The sequence below is a fragment of the Poromitra crassiceps genome (assembly GCF_964638095.1).
Source record: "Poromitra crassiceps genome assembly, chromosome: 4".
Classification (NCBI taxonomy): domain Eukaryota; kingdom Metazoa; phylum Chordata; class Actinopteri; order Beryciformes; family Melamphaidae; genus Poromitra; species Poromitra crassiceps.
Genome location: NC_139626.1, coordinates 8,630,046 through 8,653,409, shown reverse-complemented (window position 1 = coordinate 8,653,409; position 23,364 = coordinate 8,630,046). Strand labels below are relative to the sequence as shown.

The 23,364-nt window shown below is 44.3% G+C and overlaps 3 protein-coding genes across 3 annotated transcripts in view; 1 reads left to right on the top strand and 2 right to left on the bottom strand.

The window, feature by feature from the left end:
* Window positions 1–510: 510 nt before the first annotated feature.
* On the bottom strand, window positions 511–11,690 carry mrpl38 (mitochondrial ribosomal protein L38). The gene is made up of 9 exons (XM_083634721.1): window positions 11,592–11,690; window positions 8,937–9,125; window positions 8,733–8,864; window positions 7,679–7,881; window positions 5,555–5,627; window positions 5,234–5,279; window positions 4,376–4,534; window positions 2,270–2,406; window positions 511–760 (listed from the first exon to the last, which is right to left on the bottom strand). Exons 1-9 carry the CDS (start codon window positions 11,674–11,676, stop codon window positions 624–626), a joined length of 1,161 nt encoding a protein of 386 aa, XP_083490847.1. The 5' UTR covers window positions 11,677–11,690; the 3' UTR covers window positions 511–623.
* Window positions 7,686–18,683, top strand: trim65 (tripartite motif containing 65). Its single transcript, XM_083634720.1, has 9 exons — window positions 7,686–7,758; window positions 12,063–12,165; window positions 12,624–13,080; window positions 13,658–13,753; window positions 14,729–14,959; window positions 15,044–15,212; window positions 15,937–16,026; window positions 17,215–17,432; window positions 18,012–18,683. The coding sequence occupies exons 3-9, from the start codon at window positions 12,652–12,654 to the stop codon at window positions 18,318–18,320; spliced, it is 1,542 nt and encodes a 513-aa protein (XP_083490846.1). The 5' UTR covers window positions 7,686–7,758; window positions 12,063–12,165; window positions 12,624–12,651; the 3' UTR covers window positions 18,321–18,683.
* A 1,688-nt stretch (window positions 18,684–20,371) lies between these two features.
* The window catches only part of wbp2 (WW domain binding protein 2), a 10,049-nt gene continuing 7,056 nt past the window's right edge, over window positions 20,372–23,364 (bottom strand). Inside the window, exon 8 of the mRNA XM_083634526.1 lies at window positions 20,372–22,162. Coding sequence (XP_083490652.1) covers window positions 22,115–22,162 — 48 coding nt within the window. The 3' untranslated portion in view covers window positions 20,372–22,114. The remainder of the gene's footprint in view (window positions 22,163–23,364) is intronic.

Here is a 23,364-nt window from a genome sequence, read left to right as displayed (position 1 = left end):
TACAAAATAAAATGTATTTATATTGTTTTCTGTCTTGGTGGTATAACATTTTCTGTTGTGCAACATTGAAAATATTTCACCCAGTTCAATTTTTAGCAGTACTTATGTAAATGAGATATCGGCTTAATACATAGACAATATCTACAATTAGCCTTTCGGCACTTATCCAAAGCAAGTAGATATGAGATCTACAACACAAGCAAGGTTCTAGTCAGGAGATAGTGTGTATTAAGTTCCATAAAGCAAAGTTCTGGTCCAACACCTACAGTAGGTGCGATGAGGCAGTGCATAGAATCAAGAGTGCATAGAGACAGATAGTTTACACAGTCCATCAGGTGAGAAGAAGATATTGACTAAAGAGCTGGGTCAGGCTTTTAAGGAACACTATCATTACAAAATCAGCAGTATATCCAAAAACTTGTTTTGCAGGCATTCATTTTGACACTGGGCACAACTGAGCAACTGTCAAACTAAAAAGACAAAGATACTGAAATCTAGATACTCTTGACATGAATACAAAAAACGCTTTATTATATTAACACATATACATAAGTCAACCGTAATTCCACATTTGTGAGAATATGTGATGCATAGGTTGTCAATCATGTGGGCATGTTTCATAATCAATATATTCCATAGGTATGCTCCTTTCCATCTCTGTATCTGTCCAGGTAGCGTAGAGGCTGTCCATGTGGGAACTTGACCTGTGGAGGGTGGTAGACTGGAGGCCGAACAAACTCAAACACCGGCTCCTTCATGTCTGTAGGGAGAAACAGATTCAACGATCACACTTCTAGTTACTGAAAGGCAAGCAGTCCTCCTCCTCCTCATCCACGCTAACTTCAGTCTGCAACAGACAATTCTGAACGTAGGTCTTGTCTTTTGTCCAACTTGTGAATTTTAGCATTTCTATCAACTCTATCCACCTTATTTTTGAATGCCCCGCTGTAAAATAATTATGGGTGCAAGGTCCGGTTTAGAACGTGACTGATTGTTGCAGCTTGTGCATTTCCTCTTTAAAACTCGGACGCTGGGGGGGGAAAAGATGCTTGTCACAATAAATATCACTCATCTGACGACTTATTTGAGGGAATGTAATAATTGTATCTATCACATCCGCTATTGCTGTTGCTCTTTGAACAACTTGGGATATTTATTGACAAGATTTTTGCCAAGCTGGACGCGCTACGGGGGTTTAGGGTTAAAATCGCTAAACCGGAAGTCAAACTGTGAGAGATTGTTACTCACTTCACAGAGATGTGCTGAAGCCTGACACCTGATTAAAAGTAGGGTACTAATCTTTGTGCCAGGTGATTGTTCTATGATGTTGTATTTCATAGAAGGTAGAAGAAAAAAGAAGGCTCGCACACTGCAAGTTGAGTGTATTTATTTTACACCGGAAAAGTAGGTCACGTTTCGGGCAGCACCCTGCCCTTCCTCAGACAAACGTGACATGAAAGACGCCATCTTTAAATACCCACATAATGCAGTCAAGTGGGTCAACTCGGTCATGTGACAGGAAACGCTTGGAATGAAACAAGTTGTATACAAAGACAATTACACATAGTGAAACAAAAATAATCCAAAGTGAGGGCACAGTTAGTGGTAAGTCAACCATACTTTCAACTTTCATGTGGACAGAGCCAAGTCTGTAACCACAGAGAAACACATCTCCCACATAAAGTGGGCCTGGGCATAGGCAAACACTGAAGCTACCCAGAATGACAGTAGCACAGCAATATAAATATGCAGAATACATACATACATACATACATAGTAGAGAAAAAAGAGACCGCTCACAAATGCATGGTGCTGCTAATTTAAGCGAGTTCCAAAGTGGTACTGGTTCCTGAGGAAGAAGTCTGCATATGTGAAGGAAATATATATATGTGAATACATATATATATATATATATACATGTCTCAAAATAATTGATCATCTTCTTTTGAGACGTGAACTCTTTTGGACCTACACCCTGGATACTCTAGGGCCCAGGGGCCTCAATGAGGAGATGGACATTCGTCCTTTCTTATAAATGTACTTTTTTCATGTGTTGCATTTGAAGGGTCTCTCTCGTTCTCTTTTTAACTTGAAGTACTCTTGGTCCTGTGTTTGCTATGTTTACACCAAGTTTAAGACATATAGAGGCGCCTCTCTAGCATTCACATACTTCATGACGGCCCACTAGCCTGACGGTGGTGTTGGGTTACACTACACACACTATTGTATGTGTGTGTGAGACTGTGTGTGTGTGCGTGCGTGGACTTACCGAGTGTGTTGTGAAAGGTGTTGGTGACGGATTCATCCCACTGGCACTGGAAGAAAGCCAGGCCTGCCGGTGTCATGTTGTCCTGATGCTTCCTGTAGAAATCCACCGTCTTAAATGTACGATCTGCCAGAGAGTGGCTGGAGGAGGGACAAAACACGCTCAGTGTGTTTCTATATTAAACAAGATACTGTACATACATAAACACACAAGTTTATATGAATATCAGCCAGGGTTCCTACCCCTTTTCCAAAGTCAAATTCAAGTGCTTTTCAAGCATTTTCAACGTGCATTTTCAAGCTTTTCCATCACCTTACAGCTGTGGTAAATTACACACTAGGCATATACAGTATACTCAAAATTATTATACTTCTTCATCACATTAAATCAGATGTTATTGCGCTATAAATAACCAAAATTAGGTTTTTCTGACAGCAACGCTTTTAAGGATTATGTGGCGACCATTAATCCTGGAGATGTACCGAGCACTTTATTAGGAACACCTGCTTATTCATGCAATTCCCCATTCAGACAAGCAGGTGGCGGCATCTGGTCTACAGTGTCAGTTGATGTTCACGCTAAACATCAGAATGATCATGGAGATATCTGGTCTACAGTGTCAGTTAATGTTCATGTAAAACATCAGAATGGGGGGCGGGGTGGATGTGATCTCAGCGACTTTGGTTGTTAGTGCCAGACGGGCGGTTTGAGTATTTCTGAAACTGCCGATTTCCTGGGGTTTTCACACACACAGCAGCCTCTAGAGTTCACACATTATCTTTCACACACACACAGCAGCCTCTAGAGTTCACACATTATCCTGGGGTTTTCACACACACAGCAGCCTCTAGAGTTCACACATTATCTTTCACACACACAGCAGCCTCTAGAGTTCACACATTATCTTTCACACACACAGCAGCCTCTAGAGTTCACACATTATCTTTCACACACACACAGCAGCCTCTAGAGTTCACACATTATCTTTCACACACACAGCAGCCTCTAGAGTTCACACATTATCTTTCACACACACAGCAGCCTCTAGAGTTCACACATTATCTTTCACACACACAGCAGCCTCTAGAGTTCACACATTATCATTCACACACAGCAGCCTCTAGAGTTCACACATTATCTTTCACACACACACAGCAGCCTCTAGAGTTCACACATTATCTTTCACACACACAGCAGCCTCTAGAGTTCACACATTATCTTTCACACACACACAGCAGCCTCTAGAGTTCACACATTATCGTTCACACACAGCAGCCTCTAGAGTTCACACATTATCGTGCGAAAAACAACTGTGGTGAGCAGAAAATAATTTCAGAGCGCAATGCGTCGAACCTTAAAGGAACGCTCTGCCAATTTTCAGCCAGCTTTGTATCAGTAGTATATCAGAAAACTGTAAACCGTTTTGCAGGCATTCATTTAGTTTGACAGTTATTGAGAGTTGATTTGAGTTAAGTTGTGGACCAGTGATGTCACTGGTCCACAACTTAACTCACATCAACTCTCAATAAATGTCAAGCTAAATGAATGCCTGCAAAACAGTTTGCAGCTTTCGGATATACTACTGATGTTGTAATGATACAAAGCTGGTTGAAAATCAGCGGAGTGTTCCTTTAAGGCACATGGGTCAAACTCAAGGCCCGGGGGCCAAATCCGGCCCGGCACCTCATTTTATGTGGCCCGCGAGTCAGGGCTGGCAAAGAATACAGCGTATAATACAATTCAAATTGTAATACAATTCTAATTAGTTCTGATAGTTGTCTGACTTTGCCATTATTTTTCATATTATTCTGCTTTCAGAGCTAGTTATTAATTAAGTTATTACTAAAAACCAATAATAATCGAATCAGAGGCAATTATGATATGATAACAAGTAGACGAGATACATTTATATCATGCTACATTTAACAAGCGGCCCTTTGAGGGCAACCATAATGCTGATGTGGCCCGGGACGAAAATTGAGTTTGACAGTGAGGGCGAGTAGACGAGTGACAGAATTGTCATTTTTGGGTGAACTGTTCCTTTAACAATATGAAACACGCTATGAGCATGAACGTCATTCCTGTGCGGTGATGCTGCACCACGCTCACCACGGAGACTGCCTGGCATCTGCCTGGAAGTGGATGGGTCCGTCCTGCTTGAAGAGGACATAAATGTAGCGGTGGAAACCGGTTCCTTTGGCAGGGAAGGGAGCCAGGTAGTGACACAACTCGTCCCCAGACTGCACAGCGCCTCCTGGGATGTTTCCCCTGCAGACACACAGGAGACACGGCCTCTCTGTGAGGATCAGTGACGTAGCGGCAGATCGAAACTGGGTAAAGAGTGAACTCCCGTGATCCACATGAGGCAAACGACAACAAATATCGACAATGAGTCTTTAGAAAACAATCTTCTAATCACATATATTTTATATTCTTGAGAATAACCTGCGTTCATTTTCCACTTCAATCAATCTAATACTAGTTACTAGAAGGTATACAATGGAATGACAGTACTAGTCAGACGTTTGGATACACTTTCTCATTTAAGTGAATGGGAAGGTGTGTTCACACTTTTGACTGGTACCGTAGATCAATATTTACATTAGCTGATGAAGGTGGGTGGTTAAGCTGAGTATAGGTGGGTTTCTCCTCCACTATATCCTTTGTGCAATCACTATGATGGGCTTTTCTCGAGAGGCCTTCAGAAAAAGATGTGGAAGACTTAAAATTCACATTCAAGTCAAAACACTAAACCAAGGTGACTGAGAAAATATGGTCATCTGGGAAATTATCTTTGAGTTGATTTACTCTTCACTGAAGTGCTTGCTTAAGTAAGGAAAATGTAGGAAATTGCAAATGTGGTCATTTTTGAGGTGACAAAAGCGATCCAAGTCCACGACATGTTAAGTTCTTTGAGAATATTGTAAAACAAAAGAGAAGAAGAACAAAAAAGGCTGTAATACTTACACTAGCCAGTGCACATACTCCCCCTCACTATCAAGGAGATGCTCATCTGAAAAAGACAACACACAAGCAAGCCATAAAATGTCTATTGTGATGGCTGATCCCTACAAACAAGACACTAACCTCATATTCAATATCTAGTCATACAGTGCCTCCATGTGGATTTTCATTAGAATAACATGTGATGGGGAATGCAGTGGTGTTCAGTTCACAAAAATCATGCTGAATTTAGGAAAAAGAAGGAATTGTCCACAGACATTAACTGGCTCCTAAAGTTTTTCAGTCATGTGACATGTCTGATGTCATTTCCAAAAAGACACTGACCTGGACAGGTGAGCAGCAGCGTCCACAGAGAGCCCTCCTCTGCCTCAAAGCTGACCTGAGGACCAGATGCCGCCTACAAGATCAGAGCACGGAGCACAGTCAGGGAACACAAATCAAGATCAGAGCACGGAGCTCAGTCAGGGAACACAAATCAAGATCAGAGCACAGAGCACAGTCAGGGAACACAAATCAAGATCAGAGCACGGAGCACAGTCAGGGAACACAAATCAAGATCAGAGCACAGAGCACAGTCAGGGAACACAAATCAAGATCAGAGCAGGGAGCACAGTCAGGGAACACAGATCAAGATCAGAGCACGGAGCTCAGTCAGGGAACACAGATCAAGATCAGAGCACGGAGCACAGTCAGGGAACACAAATCAAGATCAGAGCAGGGAGCACAGTCAGGGAACACAAATCAAGATCAGAGCACGGAGCACAGTCAGGGAACACAAATCAAGATCAGAGCACAGAGCACAGTCAGGGAACACAGATCAAGATCAGAGCACGGAGCTCAGTCAGGGAACACAAATCAAGATCAGAGCAGGGAGCACAGTCAGGGAACACAAATCAAGATCAGAGCACGGAGCACAGTCAGGGAACACAAATCAAGATCAGAGCACGGAGCTCAGTCAGGGAACACAAATCAAGATCAGGGCACGGAGCTCAGTCAGGGAACACAAATCAAGATCAGAGCAGGGAGCACAGTCAGGGAACACAAATCAAGATCAGAGCACGGAGCACAGTCAGGGAACACAAATCAAGATCAGAGCACGGAGCACAGTCAGGGAACACAAATCAAGATCAGGGCACGGAGCTCAGTCAGGGAACACAAATCAAGATCAGAGCAGGGAGCACAGTCAGGGAACACAAATCAAGATCAGAGCACGGAGCACAGTCAGGGAACACAAATCAAGATCAGAGCACAGAGCACAGTCAGGGAACACAAATCAAGATCAGAGCACGGAGCACAGTCAGGGAACACAAATCAAGATCAGAGCACGGAGCTCAGTCAGGGAACACAAATCAAGATCAGAGCACAGAGCACAGTCAGGGAACACAGATCAAGCTGGATAGAGGTCAAAAAGTGAAGAGACAAGTGAAGAAAATTAAACAAGGATGCAGCAGGATGTTGGGACAGAATGAGGGGTGAGAAAAGGCAGCAAGACTTTAAAGGGATAGTTAACTTTTTTTAAAGCCTAACCCTATTTGCTACTTACGCAAAAACAAATGCAAGGTCAATTGGGTCACGCTGCTGTCTGTACAAGTCATGCACAGTCACACAAAGTACATTTCAGTCAGCTTCAGTCAGCTTGCGTGCAGCAGACGTGCGGCCCAGCACGTAACAGGATGTGAGCTGCCAGAACTGCAAGATCTGTACAACCAGCGGTGCCTCAGGAGGTCCCTGAAGATCGTCAAAGACACAAACCACCCCCACAACAGTCTGTTCTCCCTGCTACCCTCAGGGAGGAGATACAGGGTCCCAAGAGCACGCACAAATCGCTTGAGGGACGGTTTCTTCTCACAGGCCACGAGACTCCTTAACATATACAAATAGTGTAGTAGCCGTACTGTACCGCACTGTAGATGCTACCATTATGTATGACTAATGTTCAATAGTATGTTTAATTAGGTATACGCTATTTGCACCTAACAGAATGTTATTATGTTTAATTATGTTTAAAGTATGTTCATGCCATTTGCACTATGGGCAGTGAATACGCCACTGTCTGTGGCGTGTCTTACTGCTTTATTGCTTGTTGCCTCTTGTTTTTATTTATATATCTTTTATTTTTTGCACTATGTTGTAACGGAGCCTACAGCACAAGAATTTCACACGTGATACTTGTACTACGGAGTGACAATAAAAATCTTGAATCTTGAACATACAGTACAGGAGCGTGACCCCATTGACCTTGCATTCATTCACTTTCCAGAGCTACTACGAGGAACAGCATGGATTGTGCTGAGAAAGAACTCTACCAATCGACATCATCATCGGTAAGTAGCAAATACATTTAATTACGTTAAACATCACATAAAAAAAAAGTGAACTATCCCTTTAAGGGGTGTCATCCCTCAAAACGTCATTCGGAGATGAAAAACTCCCATTCCTTTCACCTACTTCTGTAGGTGTCAGCTGATTGCCATAATGCACTCGGCCGCTGTTGTCCTGGCCATAGCGGACCCCGAGTGAGACGTGAGGTAGGAAATAGGCCATGGGGAAGAGGTCTCTGAAGACTCCGTAATGGTCTGCCAGCCTCTGTACATGCAATGGACGGCTGCTCTTCTCCCAGGTCTCCTGCACTCGATCCAGAGGGATCTTGACTGTGGGGGACAGAAGAAGTCAAGTTGAACAGGACAAGCAGGAATGCACGATGATTAACGGCACGTCATCGCCGTTGGCCGATTAACCCATTGATACCTGATGCAGCATTTGTGTGTGTATCCCTTTAAGACCGCGAACCGCGGTTCGCGGTCTTAAAGGGATACACACACAAATGAGGGATATACACGCAAATGCTGCATCAGGTATCAATGGGTTAAAGGCTTTCAAATTAAATATCGGCATCGGCCCGAAACAAACATTTCTGCCGATATGATGGCCGATAAAACGACGCTTTAATTATGTCCAAATACTCGATGCTTGCTTGACTATTTAGTCAGCTAAGTTGATGTAGTTTTCTTATTTTGCCCAGTGAATGTGTACATTTTGAAAAGCATTGTATGTATGCCTGCATCTGCCAGTGGGGCCATCACGATAAGAGTAGGCATAAGGCATAATAATGTGTTAATTCCACTACAAGAGTAGTGTACTTTCGGTGGATGGTTGTAAAGATAACGGAGCCTTTTTTCCCCGCTAGCCCAGAGTGAGAGTAAGACCAGCCAGACTCTCTGGAGATAGTCTGGCAAGGGAGACTACTACAGGAGAGACTTGATGTTCTCTGAAATTAGCGGCAGGGGGATAATTGCGCATATCAGAAAATATCGGCAAGAAAATCTAATATCGTGCATCCCTACAAGTGGAGCAACATGCAGGGCTGGTGGCTGAATATGAACTAAGCAGCTAAGATTCCAAAACAAAACAGTGCGCAACATCAAGCGCACATCTCAAACTGTAAGGAAGGTTAAATATATCCCAAGCTCAAGGATTCACTTCATGGTCTGTGCAGGCTTACATGTGCGCAAACGGCACGCCCTCTCCAGCTCCACGTTCTTCTTGTTCTCCTTCACCACCTGCTTCCTCTCCCTTGCCTCTTTGCTCCTGGAGGGTCGGCAGTACGCCAGTCCGATGTCCACCCGCTCTGCACCTGCGCCACAACAACACACCCTGAGACTCTGAAGCGGTAACAGATTTAATGACCACAAAATGAAATACTTACCATGTTCAGGGTCTCTTTTCTCCACGTGCTTTCTGTAGGTGTTCCACCAGACTGCCTTGTTCTTTGCATCCTCTGCCTGTCTGAAGTAACGATTGTAGCTGCGATACTTCTCTAACAATTCCAGGTTTTCATGGTCAATATCCTCATTCGGCATTGGACCCAATGGAGGGGTCCATCGGCTTAAGAATGCTGTTGTATGCAAACAACACAGACAATAGTTAGATGATGGTATTCTTCGTGTCAAGGTTCATATAGTCATTACAAGATGAAATTCAATGACTTTCAAGGACTTTTTCAAGCACTATTTTTTCATTTTCAAGGACTTCACGGAAAGCAAATAATTCATTTTCAAATATGAATTTGGCCCAAAGGGGGCATCAAACTGTAAATGGACTGTATTTATTTATAGAGCGCATTTTATATAGTCTATCGAGTCCAACTACCTAAAGTGCTTTTACATGAATACCTCACATTCACCCATTCGCACTCACACACCGCGTCCGCAGCCATGCAAGGTGCTAACTGCCCATTGGGAGCAGTTAGGGGTTCAGTCACTTCAGTGTCTTCCTCAAGGACACTTCGACACACTACCGGGAGGAACCAGCCTCGAACCGGGAACCTTCTGAGCACATCAGCAGCTACAGGTGTGCTGCTCAGTGTAACATCAGGTGTGCTGCTCAGTGTAACATCAGCAGCTACAGGTGTGCTGCTCAGTGTAACATCAGGTGTGCTGCTCAGTGTAACATCAGCAGCTACAGGTGTGCTGCTCAGTGTAACATCAGCAGCTACAGGTGTGCTGCTCAGTGTAACATCAGGTGTGCTGCTCAGTGTAACATCAGCAGCTACAGGTGTGCTGCTCAGTGTAACATCAGCAGCTACAGGTGTGCTGCTCAGTGTAACATCAGGTGTGCTGCTCAATGTAACATCAGAGTTTCTGCCCCATTACTGCATTCAACATTGGGGAGTTAGAAAGAAAAGAAATAGAAAAGGGCCAGAAAGTTCTGATTCTGAGCCATTTACTTATAATCACTTGATGAAATATAATTAGTGTTATGTGGTTCATTTGAATTTCAATAATTTTTCAAGCACTTGGTAAAAAAAATGCTATTTTCAAAGTATTCCAGTACTTGAATTCCTTGTATGAACGCTGTCGTGTGTACCCAATTTCCCCAAGGGATCACTGGGTCTCCTGTGATCCCTGAGGTAAATTAGATTCTAATTTACCTGCAACTGCTGAGTGGAAAGCACCTCATGACCCCGCCCATTCAGGTTAGTGATGCTGGGGGGTGGTGGCTATGCTGTGTCACGTTCTCACTCCGACCACGTAGCATATTGACGCTTTGTCCCGTCCCTTATGCGCCACTTGTTACTAACATGGTACCCTTGAGCGACCCATGAAACGACTTGGGCTTTCCGACTAAACTCAATGCAAACCCATAGAAGTCAACTTTGACGCTTATGGCAACTGCTCCCCCATCAGCCTAACTGCTCGCCCATTAGTCAACTGCTCACCATTAGCGTCTGGGGGGAGGTTAGGTTTAGGCGTGGGAGGTGGGAGAGGTTAGGTTTAGGGTCTGGGGGAGGTTAGGTTTAGGCATGGGGTGGGAGAGGTTAGGGTTAGGGTTAGGGTCTGGGAGAGGTTAGGTTTAGGCATGGGGTGGGATAGGTTAGGTTTAGGGTTAGGGTCTGGGAGAGGTTAGCTCCTCCAGACCCTAATGGGCGAGCAGTTGACTAATGGTGGAGCAGTTAGGCTAATAGGGGAGCAGTTGCCATAAGCGTCAAAGATGACTTCCATGGGTTTGCATTGAGTTTAGTCGGAAAGCCCAAGTCGTTTCATGTGTCGCTCAAGGGTACCATGTTAGTAACAAGCGACGCACAAGGGACAGGACAAAGCGTCAATATGCGACGCGCTCAGAGTGAGAACGGGTTGGTCAGGTAGGTAGCTACGCTACCCGTTACGTGCCAAACTCCATTCAAAAACCTGATAGTTGTGTGTGGCCTTGCGATAAAACAGTTAAATTACATGGCAGAGTATGACTTAGGCCCTTTTTCGACACCGGTAAATGTATGTGGCATCCAATACATGTAAGTAACGCTTTCACCTCCCTCTTGCACAAAATAATACCACAGTTGGGCGGATGGATGCCGAAAAGCCCTGGGGGGGTGAGTGGCTCCTATAACGATTGGAAAAAATACATTGACTTTGTTCTAACGTTATCTGTGGGCTCGCTTTAAGCCAGGGGTACTTGACCTAACGTTAACTAAACATGCACACAACAAACGCGTGGTACACAGTAAATGGTTACATGCTGCCACTCCGACGTGCTGCCACTCCGACGTTCTGCCACTCCGAAATATCGGCACTCAGAAAGGGATCAAGTCTATGTTCCCCGGGTTCTATATTCCCCGTTTTTCACGCCAAACCTAACCTCCCCCAGACCCTAACCCAAAACCTAACCTCTCCCACCCCCACGCCTAAACCTAAGGTCGGCATTGCGGCTTCTAAGGTGAACGACCGCCAGTCCGAATAATGGAAGTTAACGTTCGGAGTGGCAGGGCTTCGGAAAGGCAGTCAGTAGCCACAGTAAATGACCCGGGGCATGTCACCCCTCAATTTCAACCCAATATAACACAGTAGTACCACAGTTAGCATACCTGTTGTACCGAACGTCCTGGCATTATTGACCCCTAAATCTGCCCCAGTCTTTAAGGCAGCGGTGCACACCATGCGCAGCGCCATCTTGACTTGATCGCAGCTTTGCTGCCTTCAGTGGTCGTAAATCATTTCGTAAATACTGCTTCACGCTGTCAAGTGCAAAGTTGCAAATAATAAGAAAATGGACCAGGGTAACAAAGGCTGTTTTGTAGTAGTCGTCGCTTTATTTTGAAAATCACGTGATACAGAGTGACTCTGTGCTGTGGTGGCAGAACGTACAAAACCCACTTCAGTCATATCATTGACAAAAGGGGTTGTTGTAGGCATGCATCACGTGTACCATTGATTGGTGTTATAACGTTACAGATTCTATTCTGTTGACCGCCTCTGTAGTGTATTCCTTTGTTGTGTCGTTTGGTTTGTGTATGTTCAACAACCTGGATGAACTCTACAACCGTATTTCCCGACAGGACCTGAAGGCCGCATTTTTGCGTATATCGTCATCAGTGAAGCTTCAACTGACGACCCTCTGTATTCTCACAATCAGATGCTCTGCATGAATGTATTGAACTGGTAAGAATCAGTATAGTATTATTATTTATTGTCGATGGGGGGGGGGGTACAAAATGGGGCAATCATGTAGACTACATCGCCAAACTGGACTATATATTCACTAGTTTATGCCGCACAGAGTCCTAGCTAACGTAAACTGACTTGAATCGAGGTTAGCTAACGTTAGCTCTCCCTTCCAGTAAGTGAATGTGTGTGAGCTAAATACCACCTCTACTGATCAGCTAGCTATATTGCTGCTTTACAATGACTATATGACTGCTGCACAGCCTGTTATCTGATAGTAACGAGGGCAAGCATTTAAGCTGAAGTCTGCCCTCACCTCAATCAATACTCATGTAATAGATGTAAAATAGTGCTATTACTATTAGTCAGTAATACACAAAGGTGAGACAGGTCAGGTACTTTCACCAGACTGTTGCACTGTATGTCATCATGACCAACCTGTTCTCCCTCGACAGAGATAAGGTGTGTGCCGATTCCTCAGAGATGGAGTGTCAGAATCAGAATTTGACCTGCGCCATTTGCCTGGACCGCTTCAGAGTCCCCGTCACCATCCCCTGTGGTCACACCTTCTGTCAGAAGTGCATCACAGATCACTGGGACACACAGAGCAAGGCAGACGTCAGACCTCAGTGCCCCTACTGCAACGAGAAATTCCCCACCAGGCCCCTTGTCAAACGCAACATGTCCCTGTCGGCCTTGACCGATGCTGTGAACAGCACCAACCCCGCCTGCAGAGAGTCACCTATGAGGTTGAGCGAAGGGGCGCGTGCCATGATGCTGTGCGATCGCCATAAGAAGCCGTTGGTGTACTACTGCAAGCAAGACCAAATGTCTGTGTGCTGCGAGTGTGCCATCTCCGAATGCGTGAACCATCAGATGCTGTTGTTGGAGGCAGAAAGGGGGAATCAAGAGGTATACATGTACAAACACACATTTTCAAGTTTCAAACAGCAGAGACCAGCAGAAGACACTGCCAGTCATCGTAAACTGAACTGGTGTTCAGTTGTCTTTGTGGAGGAAAACTATCTTGCATTATACTAATATGCTATCCTATTTCTTGTATTCTTATGTTTTATATTGTGAGCTCATCTCAGAACCTGCAGCTCAGCACTCCTCTCTGTCTGACACAGATTAGTGGCCAGCTTACTTGGTCTTTGTTCACTGAAAATGTCTTATCTCCCCGGAAACTTCAGGAATCTACGGACTCTGCCATCTTATTCTGTATGTTCTCAGTCAAAGGTTCTGTAGGTGTTGGATGGGTGGCTAGAAAACTCTTTAGAAAACTCTTATCTTAAAACCCCCATGTAGCTGAACTTAACTTTTAATACTGCAGACAAAACATTGTTTGCAAACGATTAAACAAATTGATATTTCTCAGAATTCCAGTCTCAGATCATACACACATTTCTACCACGGTCTTCATTTGCCTAGATGACATGCTTTTGTTTCCATATAACCTACTATCTCATTCTGATGCATTTGTCTCCAGCTGCTACTGCAAAGGAAGAGTAAGGAGGCGGGGAAACTCCTGGAAGAGACAGAGAGAAGTATTGAGGAGCTTACTGAGAACATCAGCAAAGCCAAGGCAAGTTCCTGATTTAAGTCATCTTCTATGCCAGTGATACTCAACTTGCGGCCCGGGGGCCAGATGCGCGGCCCGCGATAGGGTGCAGAGTGGCCCCCTCACCATTTTCTAATTCACAATGAAAACAAATGTTAAAGTTTGACTGAGGTCCTGCCAGTGTAGGAATTTAGCCAGGGGCCAGGGCAAAAATGCCCCCAAGAAATCTCAGAATGCCCCTAAAAACCGTGATCAAGGGGCAAAAAATGCCCCCAAGATTTGGATCATTTTATTTACATTCAATTAATTTAATTTCCATTTCCATCTCTAACACACACTCAGCACCTGCAAGCTGTTTGCCAGAAGGTCATGAAGAACATAGTCACACAAACAGCACTGTTGTTCACACAGACACACACACACACACACACACACACACACACACACACACACACACACACACACACACACACACACACACACACACACACTACACTTTAGCAACTTCAGGGTTGCCACTTGTTTTGTAATGATACATTTCAAGGACTTTTCGAGCAGTTTTCAAGCAATAAAGCCTGGGAGATGAAAACAAAAATGTATCCACCGCCGGGTACCTACGCAACCAGCCGCATATTTGAGCTAAGACCGCCTACGAGAGAGCAAAAGTTGCCCCCAAAATATTTTTCTAATTTCCTACACTGGGTCCTGCTAAATTGTCAAATATAGCCACCTGCTCACCGCCCAGGCACTTATATGTACTTAACTAAATTAACCTAACTAACTATCCTGTGCGCGCACAATTGTCAGACTAAACTCTGACGACCCAAAAACCTCCAGTCCGCTACAGATGAATTAATATTAATGTTTGTTTATTAACTGGCCCCTGGCCTCCTGTCATTTAAGTAAAGTGGCCCGGGCAAAGCAAGTTGAGTATCCCTGTTCTATGCCTTTCCCCAACTCCTCCAAGCAGGTCCGTAATTCAGCCTTTTCCATCAATAGGTGACTCTACAGCAGACGTCAGCCTGGGTGGACAACAAGTTCTCCACACTGATGAAAGTGCTGACTGAGAAGCAGGAGGCCACGGAGCACTTCATAGAGGAGGAGAAAGAGGACGCCCTCGCTCAGGCGGAAGCTAGGCTAGCCGAACTTCAGGAGCGGGCCCAGAAGCTCCGAGAGAGCCAGGCCCAGATGGCAGCACTGCAGAACCTCCCTGACACTCAGCTCATCAAGGTTTGGCTTGCTGCCTCTTTGTCGCCTCTAGAAATGACAGCGGCTCCTGTGACCCGTTTCCTCGCAATGCCTATCTCTTCACAGGAATCGCTGCTGGTGGAGGTTCCACATTTCCAGGACATTCCGGTGGAGGTAACGCCCAACCTGCAGGATCGGCTAAACGGCATCACGGAAGTCCTGTCCCGGGTCTCCAAGCTGGTGTCGGAGGACCTGGAGAAAGCTGTGTGCACCGCCATGGCTCAGGACAAGCAAGGTGACCTGGGTGTCTGGCCAAATGTCTCATCCGTTCAGCTTCACTTGAGCTGCCAGCAGTTCAGTTTTGAGTTATTTTGTAATACTTTAGTAGTATTCGTTGACCCGTTAATGTGTATATAAGATGTGAATTCACATATTTATCTCATTCGTATTCTCATATTTCTTTCTCACTTGTCATATATCGCATATATTTTGATGTTTTTCCCGCCGGCATATCAGGTAAAAACCTTGTAAAATGTCATATTTTGTTGTTGTAGAAACTTCTCAACTCTTAGGGGACTATGGAATCCCTCAGTTGCAGATCAAAGTAACGAGGCTTTTGTCCGACAGCGATGATGACATGTTCGATTTCTTCTTTGTATAATTGTACTTTTTTCAATCGGTTCTGTATAGGAATATGCCGCTGTTGTTTTCTCTCCACAACAATCATAATGCTTGAATGTATATTATTTTCATACATTTCATTCATACATTTCTACTTAAATATGTGCTGTGAGTTCCTGTTGTTGTTGTTGTATAGAGCCATTTACCCAGTCCTTATTTGTTCATCTTTGCTGTATTGTATTACTCTTTGGCCACTGAAACGACCCAGTTTCCCTATGTGGATCATTAAAGTTTCATATTGGAATTAATTAGTGGGGATAGGAACAACAAAGTGGTAAAGAAATAGTAAAGTAATAGTAGAGATATTTGCTTATTTTTCGACCATTTCTTTTCTGCAGGTTCTCCTCAGGACAAGCGTCCAGTCCTGGCTGTGGTTCCCAGTCCTGCTGCTCCATGCCACCTTACTGGGAAGGATGGCCTCAGCGCTTGTAAGCCATCACACATTTTACATTATTCACATTTTAGCCAGCTTGATGATTTTATCCAGAGCAGCTTCTGAGGAGTGCAGCCAGCGGTAGACGACAGAATATGGAGAGTAATTTATTATTATTATATGTTTTCACCGCTGTTAGTGTGTGTGTCTGTCTGTCTGTCTGTCTGTCAGCAGGATATCTGAAAAACCTATGATTTCCAGGAAGTGTGATGGCCAGATAGGCATTGGGCCATGCCGGTGCAATTGATTTTGGTTTTTAGCCAGAACTGTGAATCTAAGGCCATGTTCACATTACAGGCAAATCTGATTTGCTGCTAAAGTCATTAATCATCATTATCTTGATTAGTTTCCCAAATCTGATTTGGGAGTGTGTCCGTCCGGACACAAATCTGATTTGGGCAAGTGTTCAAGTCAGATCTGTGTGTCCAGACCTCCATATGTGGTTTGGCACAAGTGACACAAATCAGCCTTGGAGCGTCCAGACTCATAAAACCAATCTGGATAGAATCATTAATAGGTCATTAAAGTTCACAAATCAGATTTGGCCTCCTAGTCTGAACATGGCCTAAGAGAGAAAGATCCAGATTCCAGATCCTAAGGGTATTTTTGTAGGGGCAAGAAGTCAATTTGGGGCAATCCTGGTGGCTCAACAAACCATGTAACTGACATCCAGAGTTCACATCATCTGGCATGGGACCTTAAATTGTCACATCATATTCGTCGCTCTCACACTGTGTGTGTGTGTGTGTGTGTGTCTGTCTCTCTCTCACACACACACACACACACACTCTCTCTCTCTCTCACACACACACACACACACACACACACTCTCTCTCTCTCTCTCTCTCTCTCTCACACACACACACACACACACACACACTCTCTCTCTCCCCCAATGTTTCCTTTTCTCGCCGCTGTGACAAAAACAAAAATATTTAAAATAAACAAATCCAATTCACTTGAAATTTAAGGAATGATGTCCTTGGGTGTAACAGGTTGGATATTTGTTCAATGTTGGCGAAGGTTCTACTCTGTGTGTTCTAGTTTAGATTTCATCTGTAATGGCTATGCAAACTGTATTAGACATCGATTTGTCTTTTGCTAGTTCAACAGCAGGGCTTGTGCGTACAGTATATCAGCCCCTCCTTGAATCAGTCACTGATTCCAATCTTCATTATTACAGACAGATGCTCTCTGACCTTTGACCCTCGCACAGCCAACGGGCACCTACTCCTGTCGCAGGAGAACCGGAGGGCGGAGCATCTGACCTCCGGGCCCCGGCCCGTCCCCGCCCACGAGGCTCGCTTTGACCACACCTGGCAGGTGCTCTGCTTTCAGGGCTTCACCCATGGACAGCACTACTGGGAGCTGGAGGTGTCCAAGCCATGGGCCTATCTCGGGGTAAAGAAACCCTGCATGTCGCGATTACACTGCTTTTGAACGAGGATCATAACATTTTTTTGATATGAGTGCAAGATTGGATTCAGGCTGATATGAACAGGATTCAGGTGTACACTATCAGTCAAAAGTTTGGACACACCTGCTTGAATGGCAAAAACAAGTAAACTAAAGTAAACACCTACTCCACCTATTCGTGTATATATATACCCGGTGTTCGACTGCACTTGCAATTTTATGATTTTGTCTTTTAGATGATTTCTTTTTATCTCTGAATATTGACGTGACCGCTACTCTGCATACTTACACTAAGACAAACTCCTTGTATGTAATCTTGCATATTGTGGGAATAAAAGTGAAAAACGAAAAACATCTGTGATAATAATAATTCTCCTAGAAATATGTCAAGTTTTGCACAAGTTTAGACGACTGCTATAGAGCCAGTGTGACAGGCAGCCATACAGATACAGAGCCATTGGCTTGCGTAGGGTCGGGCGACAGGACAGTATGGCGTGCGATGCTTCGGACATAGGAGTGTCTTTGTGCCACTCACGCCACTCATGCCACGCTCTCTCTCTGCAGGTGACCTACGAGACCATCCCCAGGAAGGAGAAGGGAAAGCGCTGCATGGTGGGCATGAACGAGCTCTCCTGGAGCCTGCAGCTGGACGAGAGGCAGCTCAGCGCCTGGCACAGCGGCCGGCGGGAGACGGTGGCGGGCCACACCCAGCACAGCCGCATCGGCATGCTGCTGGACTACGAGGCGGGGACGCTCACCTACTACGGGGACGGGCAGACCAGGCTGCACGCCTTCCACTGTGCCTTCACCCAGGAGCTGTTCCCCGCCTGCTGGATAGGGGAGGGCGTCAGCATCACCCTCTGCTCCACATGAGCCGAGCCCCCCACCCACGCAAGAGGTGAACAAAGGGAGTTCAGTGATCAGCGATGACCTGGGTAGAAGCACTATCAAATATGGGCCCTAGCTGGCTCAAGGTAGAAGATGCCCTTAACCTTTTAGGAGATCTTTCTCCACCCCCCCTTATAATGGGTCTGATCTTCTCAACATGTTTTAGCTAGAAGAACTGCCTCTATGAAAGGTTCGGGGCATCGTCTCCCAACAACTGGCTAATTAGTGTTCTTATTCACCGTTACGCCAGTGACATGTCTGAGGCAGTGGTCACAAACTCTGGACCTAAATAGCGTTAAGGTGTGAAGGTTCTAGTTCAAGGCCAGCACTTTTGTTTCTTTTCTAAGTATGAATGAAATAATCTTGAACTTTAGATAGATTAGATGTGCTTTTTTCAAATAGGCTAACTCAGCGTAGCCTACTACAGCTTAATAGGCTAACTCAGCGTAGCCTACTACAGCTTAATAGGCTAACTCAGCGTAGCCTACTACAGCTTAATAGGCTAACTCAGGGTAGCCTACTACAGCTTAATAGGCTAACTCAGCGTAGCCTACTACAGCTTAATAGGCTAACTCAGCGTAGCCTACTACAGCTTAATAGGCTAACTCAGCGTAGCCTACTACAGCTTAATAGGCTAACTCAGCGTAGCCTACTACAGCTTAGTCGACACAATATTATTTTGAGTTGACTTGTTCTACTGCGAAGCAATAAGTATTCATCACTGCCACCGGGGGGCGGGCTTGCAGGTATGGGTCACAAGTGGGCAGTGGCTCAGAATGATCAAATCATACATCAGAGATTCGTAAAAATCCATGTCTTGGATTTATAATCAACAGAATTGGTCAACGAGCATTCCAAAGATTCATAACGAGCGTGCACTCTTTGTGAAACTCGTGTTTCTTTTCTTCAGGCTTACATGAATATCGGAATGCTTGTTGGCCATTTAGAAACCAGGATCTTCTGGTGGAGTTGACCCATTCTGTGTTGCCTTGACAGTAATGGTCAACCCTATATTTTGTCCTGGGTGGACAAAGGAGAAGACCATATTTTGTCATTGACCGATTTTGGAATGTGGCACATGGTTGGTGGAATGGTTGTTTTTGCAAATGCCCAACCTTTCAAATGTGATAGTGTGTGTTGCCAACCTGTATTGCACATACACCAAATTCTTAACCTCCATGATGTAGTATGGTGTCTTCTTTGTTCTAACTCATTGGATCCAAGCTTGTGACTGACCACTGTCTTTGTCCAGTCCGACCGCTCCACTTTGTAGATTTGAACCCACGGAAGGAAGAGAGCACCGCTTGATCACATAGCCTGTGTAGGACAATAAGCCACTCCAGGTGCAGTGGGCCCACTCATGGTCAGGTGCAGTGGGCCCACTCATGGTCAGGTGCAGTGGGCCCACTCCTGTCCTGTTAACCTGCAACTCCTTTCTTTCTCCCACAAGTGATGTAGGTGGCACCTGAATCACCGTGAGGTTGTGCGTTGCTACTGAGGATACATAGCTGAAAACAGGCCACTTTTTAAATTTGGGGCTTTTAACAGGAATGCACAAACCAGTTGCCCTGACTTTACAATCCCGAACCTGTGATACTGACAGTGTTGTGATGGAATCTGCTGTACTGTACAGATGTTTTTCATCATTAAAAAAGTTTTTAATAATGGGGGCGTTTGGCCTTTTGACTTCATCACGAGCGCTCGGAAAGCGGTAACCTTGGTGTGTCGGAGGAACTGGAGGCGCAGGACATCGTTACAGCAGGACATCGTGCACCAGTCTTTGGGAAAACTGTTGTGGATTTGCACAAGTTGTCCGGAAGCACAGCCCGGGAATACTGACTGAGCGAGAAGGGAACAGCACATTTCAAGGCTGCTAAAGCCGGATGACATTTCAACGTAAATCCCCTGCTGACAATGGAATACATGTTAAAATGCACTATGCTGTTTTGAAAGTGGACATTCAATAAAACCCCCCCATCAACTTGTGATATAGCAATATTTCAAAAACACAAAAACACTCACATTTCACATGAATCAAGAATCCATTTAATAAAATCCAATCCAATGCATACATGCATTAGTTGTGGTTGAGATCATGCTTTGTTTTGTCCATATTATTATTTTAATTTTTAGTTGCCGTTTTAAAATAAATTACTCAATAAATTAGTTTGAAATAAATACAGAGCTTTATTAATATACACACAGCCATGACAGAGCAAACGGGCCCGATGCATAGCTTCTGAAAGTGCAAAGAATCAGCCATGGATGTGCCACAGATACAGTATATAATATAATAATAATAATAATTGAGATTAGTGACAAGAGAGGAAGGAATAGTAGAGGCCCAGACGCTAGTGCTCGGATCAGCTTTAAAGATCCACCTCAAACGTGTCAGTTAAGATCACAACCACCAAAAAAAGTAAGAAGATGAAGAAGATCCTCCGATGAGCCTGTTAGGTTCGAGAGTGAAATGTACAGTGGAGGGGTGACGCGGGCCAGAGTAGTCGAGAGGTTGACGCGCACGTGTTTCTTGAATGTTGCAGTGTGACAAAACAGGATGTGACATCATTGGGCGCCCGCACAGTGTAAAAGGATAAATCCCTCCTGGCAGCGTGCCCCTGCGGGCCCGGGCTCATGAGGGATTCACTGCCGGAGCTCAGACCGGCCCACCCCGCACCTGGCTCTCTTTACAAAAGCATCTCGTTTTATAGGTTAGCGTTACCGAGAAAAATATCTCCTTTTTTTTTTTTAGTCGTCGACATATTAAAAAGCCTGTACACACAAAGAAATGATAGAAAAATAAAACACTGCATTCAGCTCGCCTCTGGATTGGGTAGCAAAGGAATTATGTCATTCCATTCTGTCTAGTTTGATAGACAAACAGTCGTGGAAAGTTCTAAGTGAGCCTCAGAGCGTAGCTAAATCTATAGTGTGGGATGGCAGGCAGTTTGTTTCTTTAGCCAACTTGCAAGGCAACAGATACTCAAATGTGTGGTGGCCTGCAGAAACCATGTCGCTGCTGCTGAACATTGTTGGTAACGAGCCAAAGAAGGTTGAAAATGAGTTTTGCAGGTATTTTGAGATTTGGAGTGATTTGGTTACTTTCATCTCCGCAGTTACATCATGGTGAATAATTATTTTCATACAACAAAAGGGGAAGTATTTACTTTTATGGTTTTGGTGGAATGCCACTGTAGAAAATACAACGTTGTGGAATGTTTAAAGCCATTTTTCTCATGTTTTACTTTTAGACACATAACAAGATTAAAATACTCATAACTTTTGACCTGAGAGAGCGATCTCAGTCATTCAAAAAGTGATATACTGTATAGGGGAGAGTTTCTAATTTATGGAAATCTCAACAAATGAAAATGTCAAATTCCCACTATTTTAGACAGCTACAATACCTCGGTGAACTATATTGAAAATAGCCCCCATATCCTGACAACTTTGGGCCTGAACAATCACATCCCGTTCCGGGACTGCTATTAATACTTTTTGTTTTTAATTGATGTCAGGTCTGGGGTCTTCCACGAGGAGAATGGAGCTCGACTAACAGGTGATTACATTATGAATCGTTCAAAGGAATGTGAGGAATGAGCGGAGGTGGGAAGCAACGGAGAGTGAGAAGAAGTTGAGAACCACGTGGACGAGTTAGGAGGAGACGGAGAGGGAGAGAGAGGAAAAAACGACTGGGAAAAGTTGACTTGGGCCTGGGGGAGGGGAGGAGAGGTGAGGATGCGGTTGGAAGAAAGGAACGGGGGCGAGATGAAGCAGGTCTACTGGTTCTTCTTGTCTTCGGGAGGGGAGTAGGGAGGAGGCTTGTCCTAGAAAAGACGGGAAAGAGTTATTTGACACAGCAGATTTCAATGTCTGTGCAATGGTCCATTCCTGATTAAAGTGATATTCCACTTGGTTTTAAACATGGGGGTTATTTGGCTCTTCACCACCATGAAAACAGGATATAAACTACACCAAGATTAGATGCAGATGGGACAAGTTTGTACAATTCGGATTGAATGAGGCCAGGAAAATAGACTGAAAACTGACAGAATGTTCGTGAACAGCTTCAACCTCAGATCTCGCTTTAAAATAAAAATGGCAGTCATTGCTCTGTCATCATTTTCCTTTTTTCTTTCACTCTAAAATCAGTATTTAAAAATACAAGTTTTCAGGCAATTTTCAAAAATCTGAAAGCTACAAACTCGTCCAGCTGCATCCAATCTGGGTGATTAGTTTATATTCTATTCTATTCAAGTTAAAACTAGGTCTAGAGCAGAGGTTTCCAAAGTGGGAGGCGGGCCTCCCCAGCCCAGGTGGGCTCCAAACAGTTTCAGGGGAGGCTCAATGAATGGAAGTGAAAAAATATTACGTTAGTTATTACTTAGTTATCAAAAGGAGATCACATAGAATAGCCTAAATGTGTGTGATTTGGTTAAAGAGATACCGTAGTATGGGGAATTTGACTGTTTTTCCCACTTTTGTCCCCAAGCTTTGTCTGAGGGGAGGCCCATAACCTCGGACTTTGAAAACCCCTGGTCTAGAGCACCCTGCTCTGCTATTTCCTGGGCAAGAGTCCGTGGCCGTGCTTTGCCCTGTTCTGACCTGTCCCGCATGACGCTGGGCCAGGAAGCAGACACGAAAGAGCTGATATTTTATGCGATTAAAATATCAGCTATCATTTCTGATATTTCTTAAGCGATTCTGTTGGCTGGTGCATTTATTTCACGATTAAAGCAACTGATAGCTGATATTTTGAGCAGATTATTCCATATCCTTAAATTTGACCATTTCCGTGCAAAAAAAAAGCATTCAACGTCTCACCCAGAATTTTATTTCTGGGCTTGGGTATTAATAATACTAATAGTGATACAATATAAATATAATAATATAATGTGTGCAATCAGATCAAAATGTCACATTATGGAATTCATGTTAAGCTATTTGCATAGACAGTACTAAATCAATTCTACAATAATGTTAACACCGACTGTACATAAACTTTTCCATCTTTGTTATTGCTTTTAGA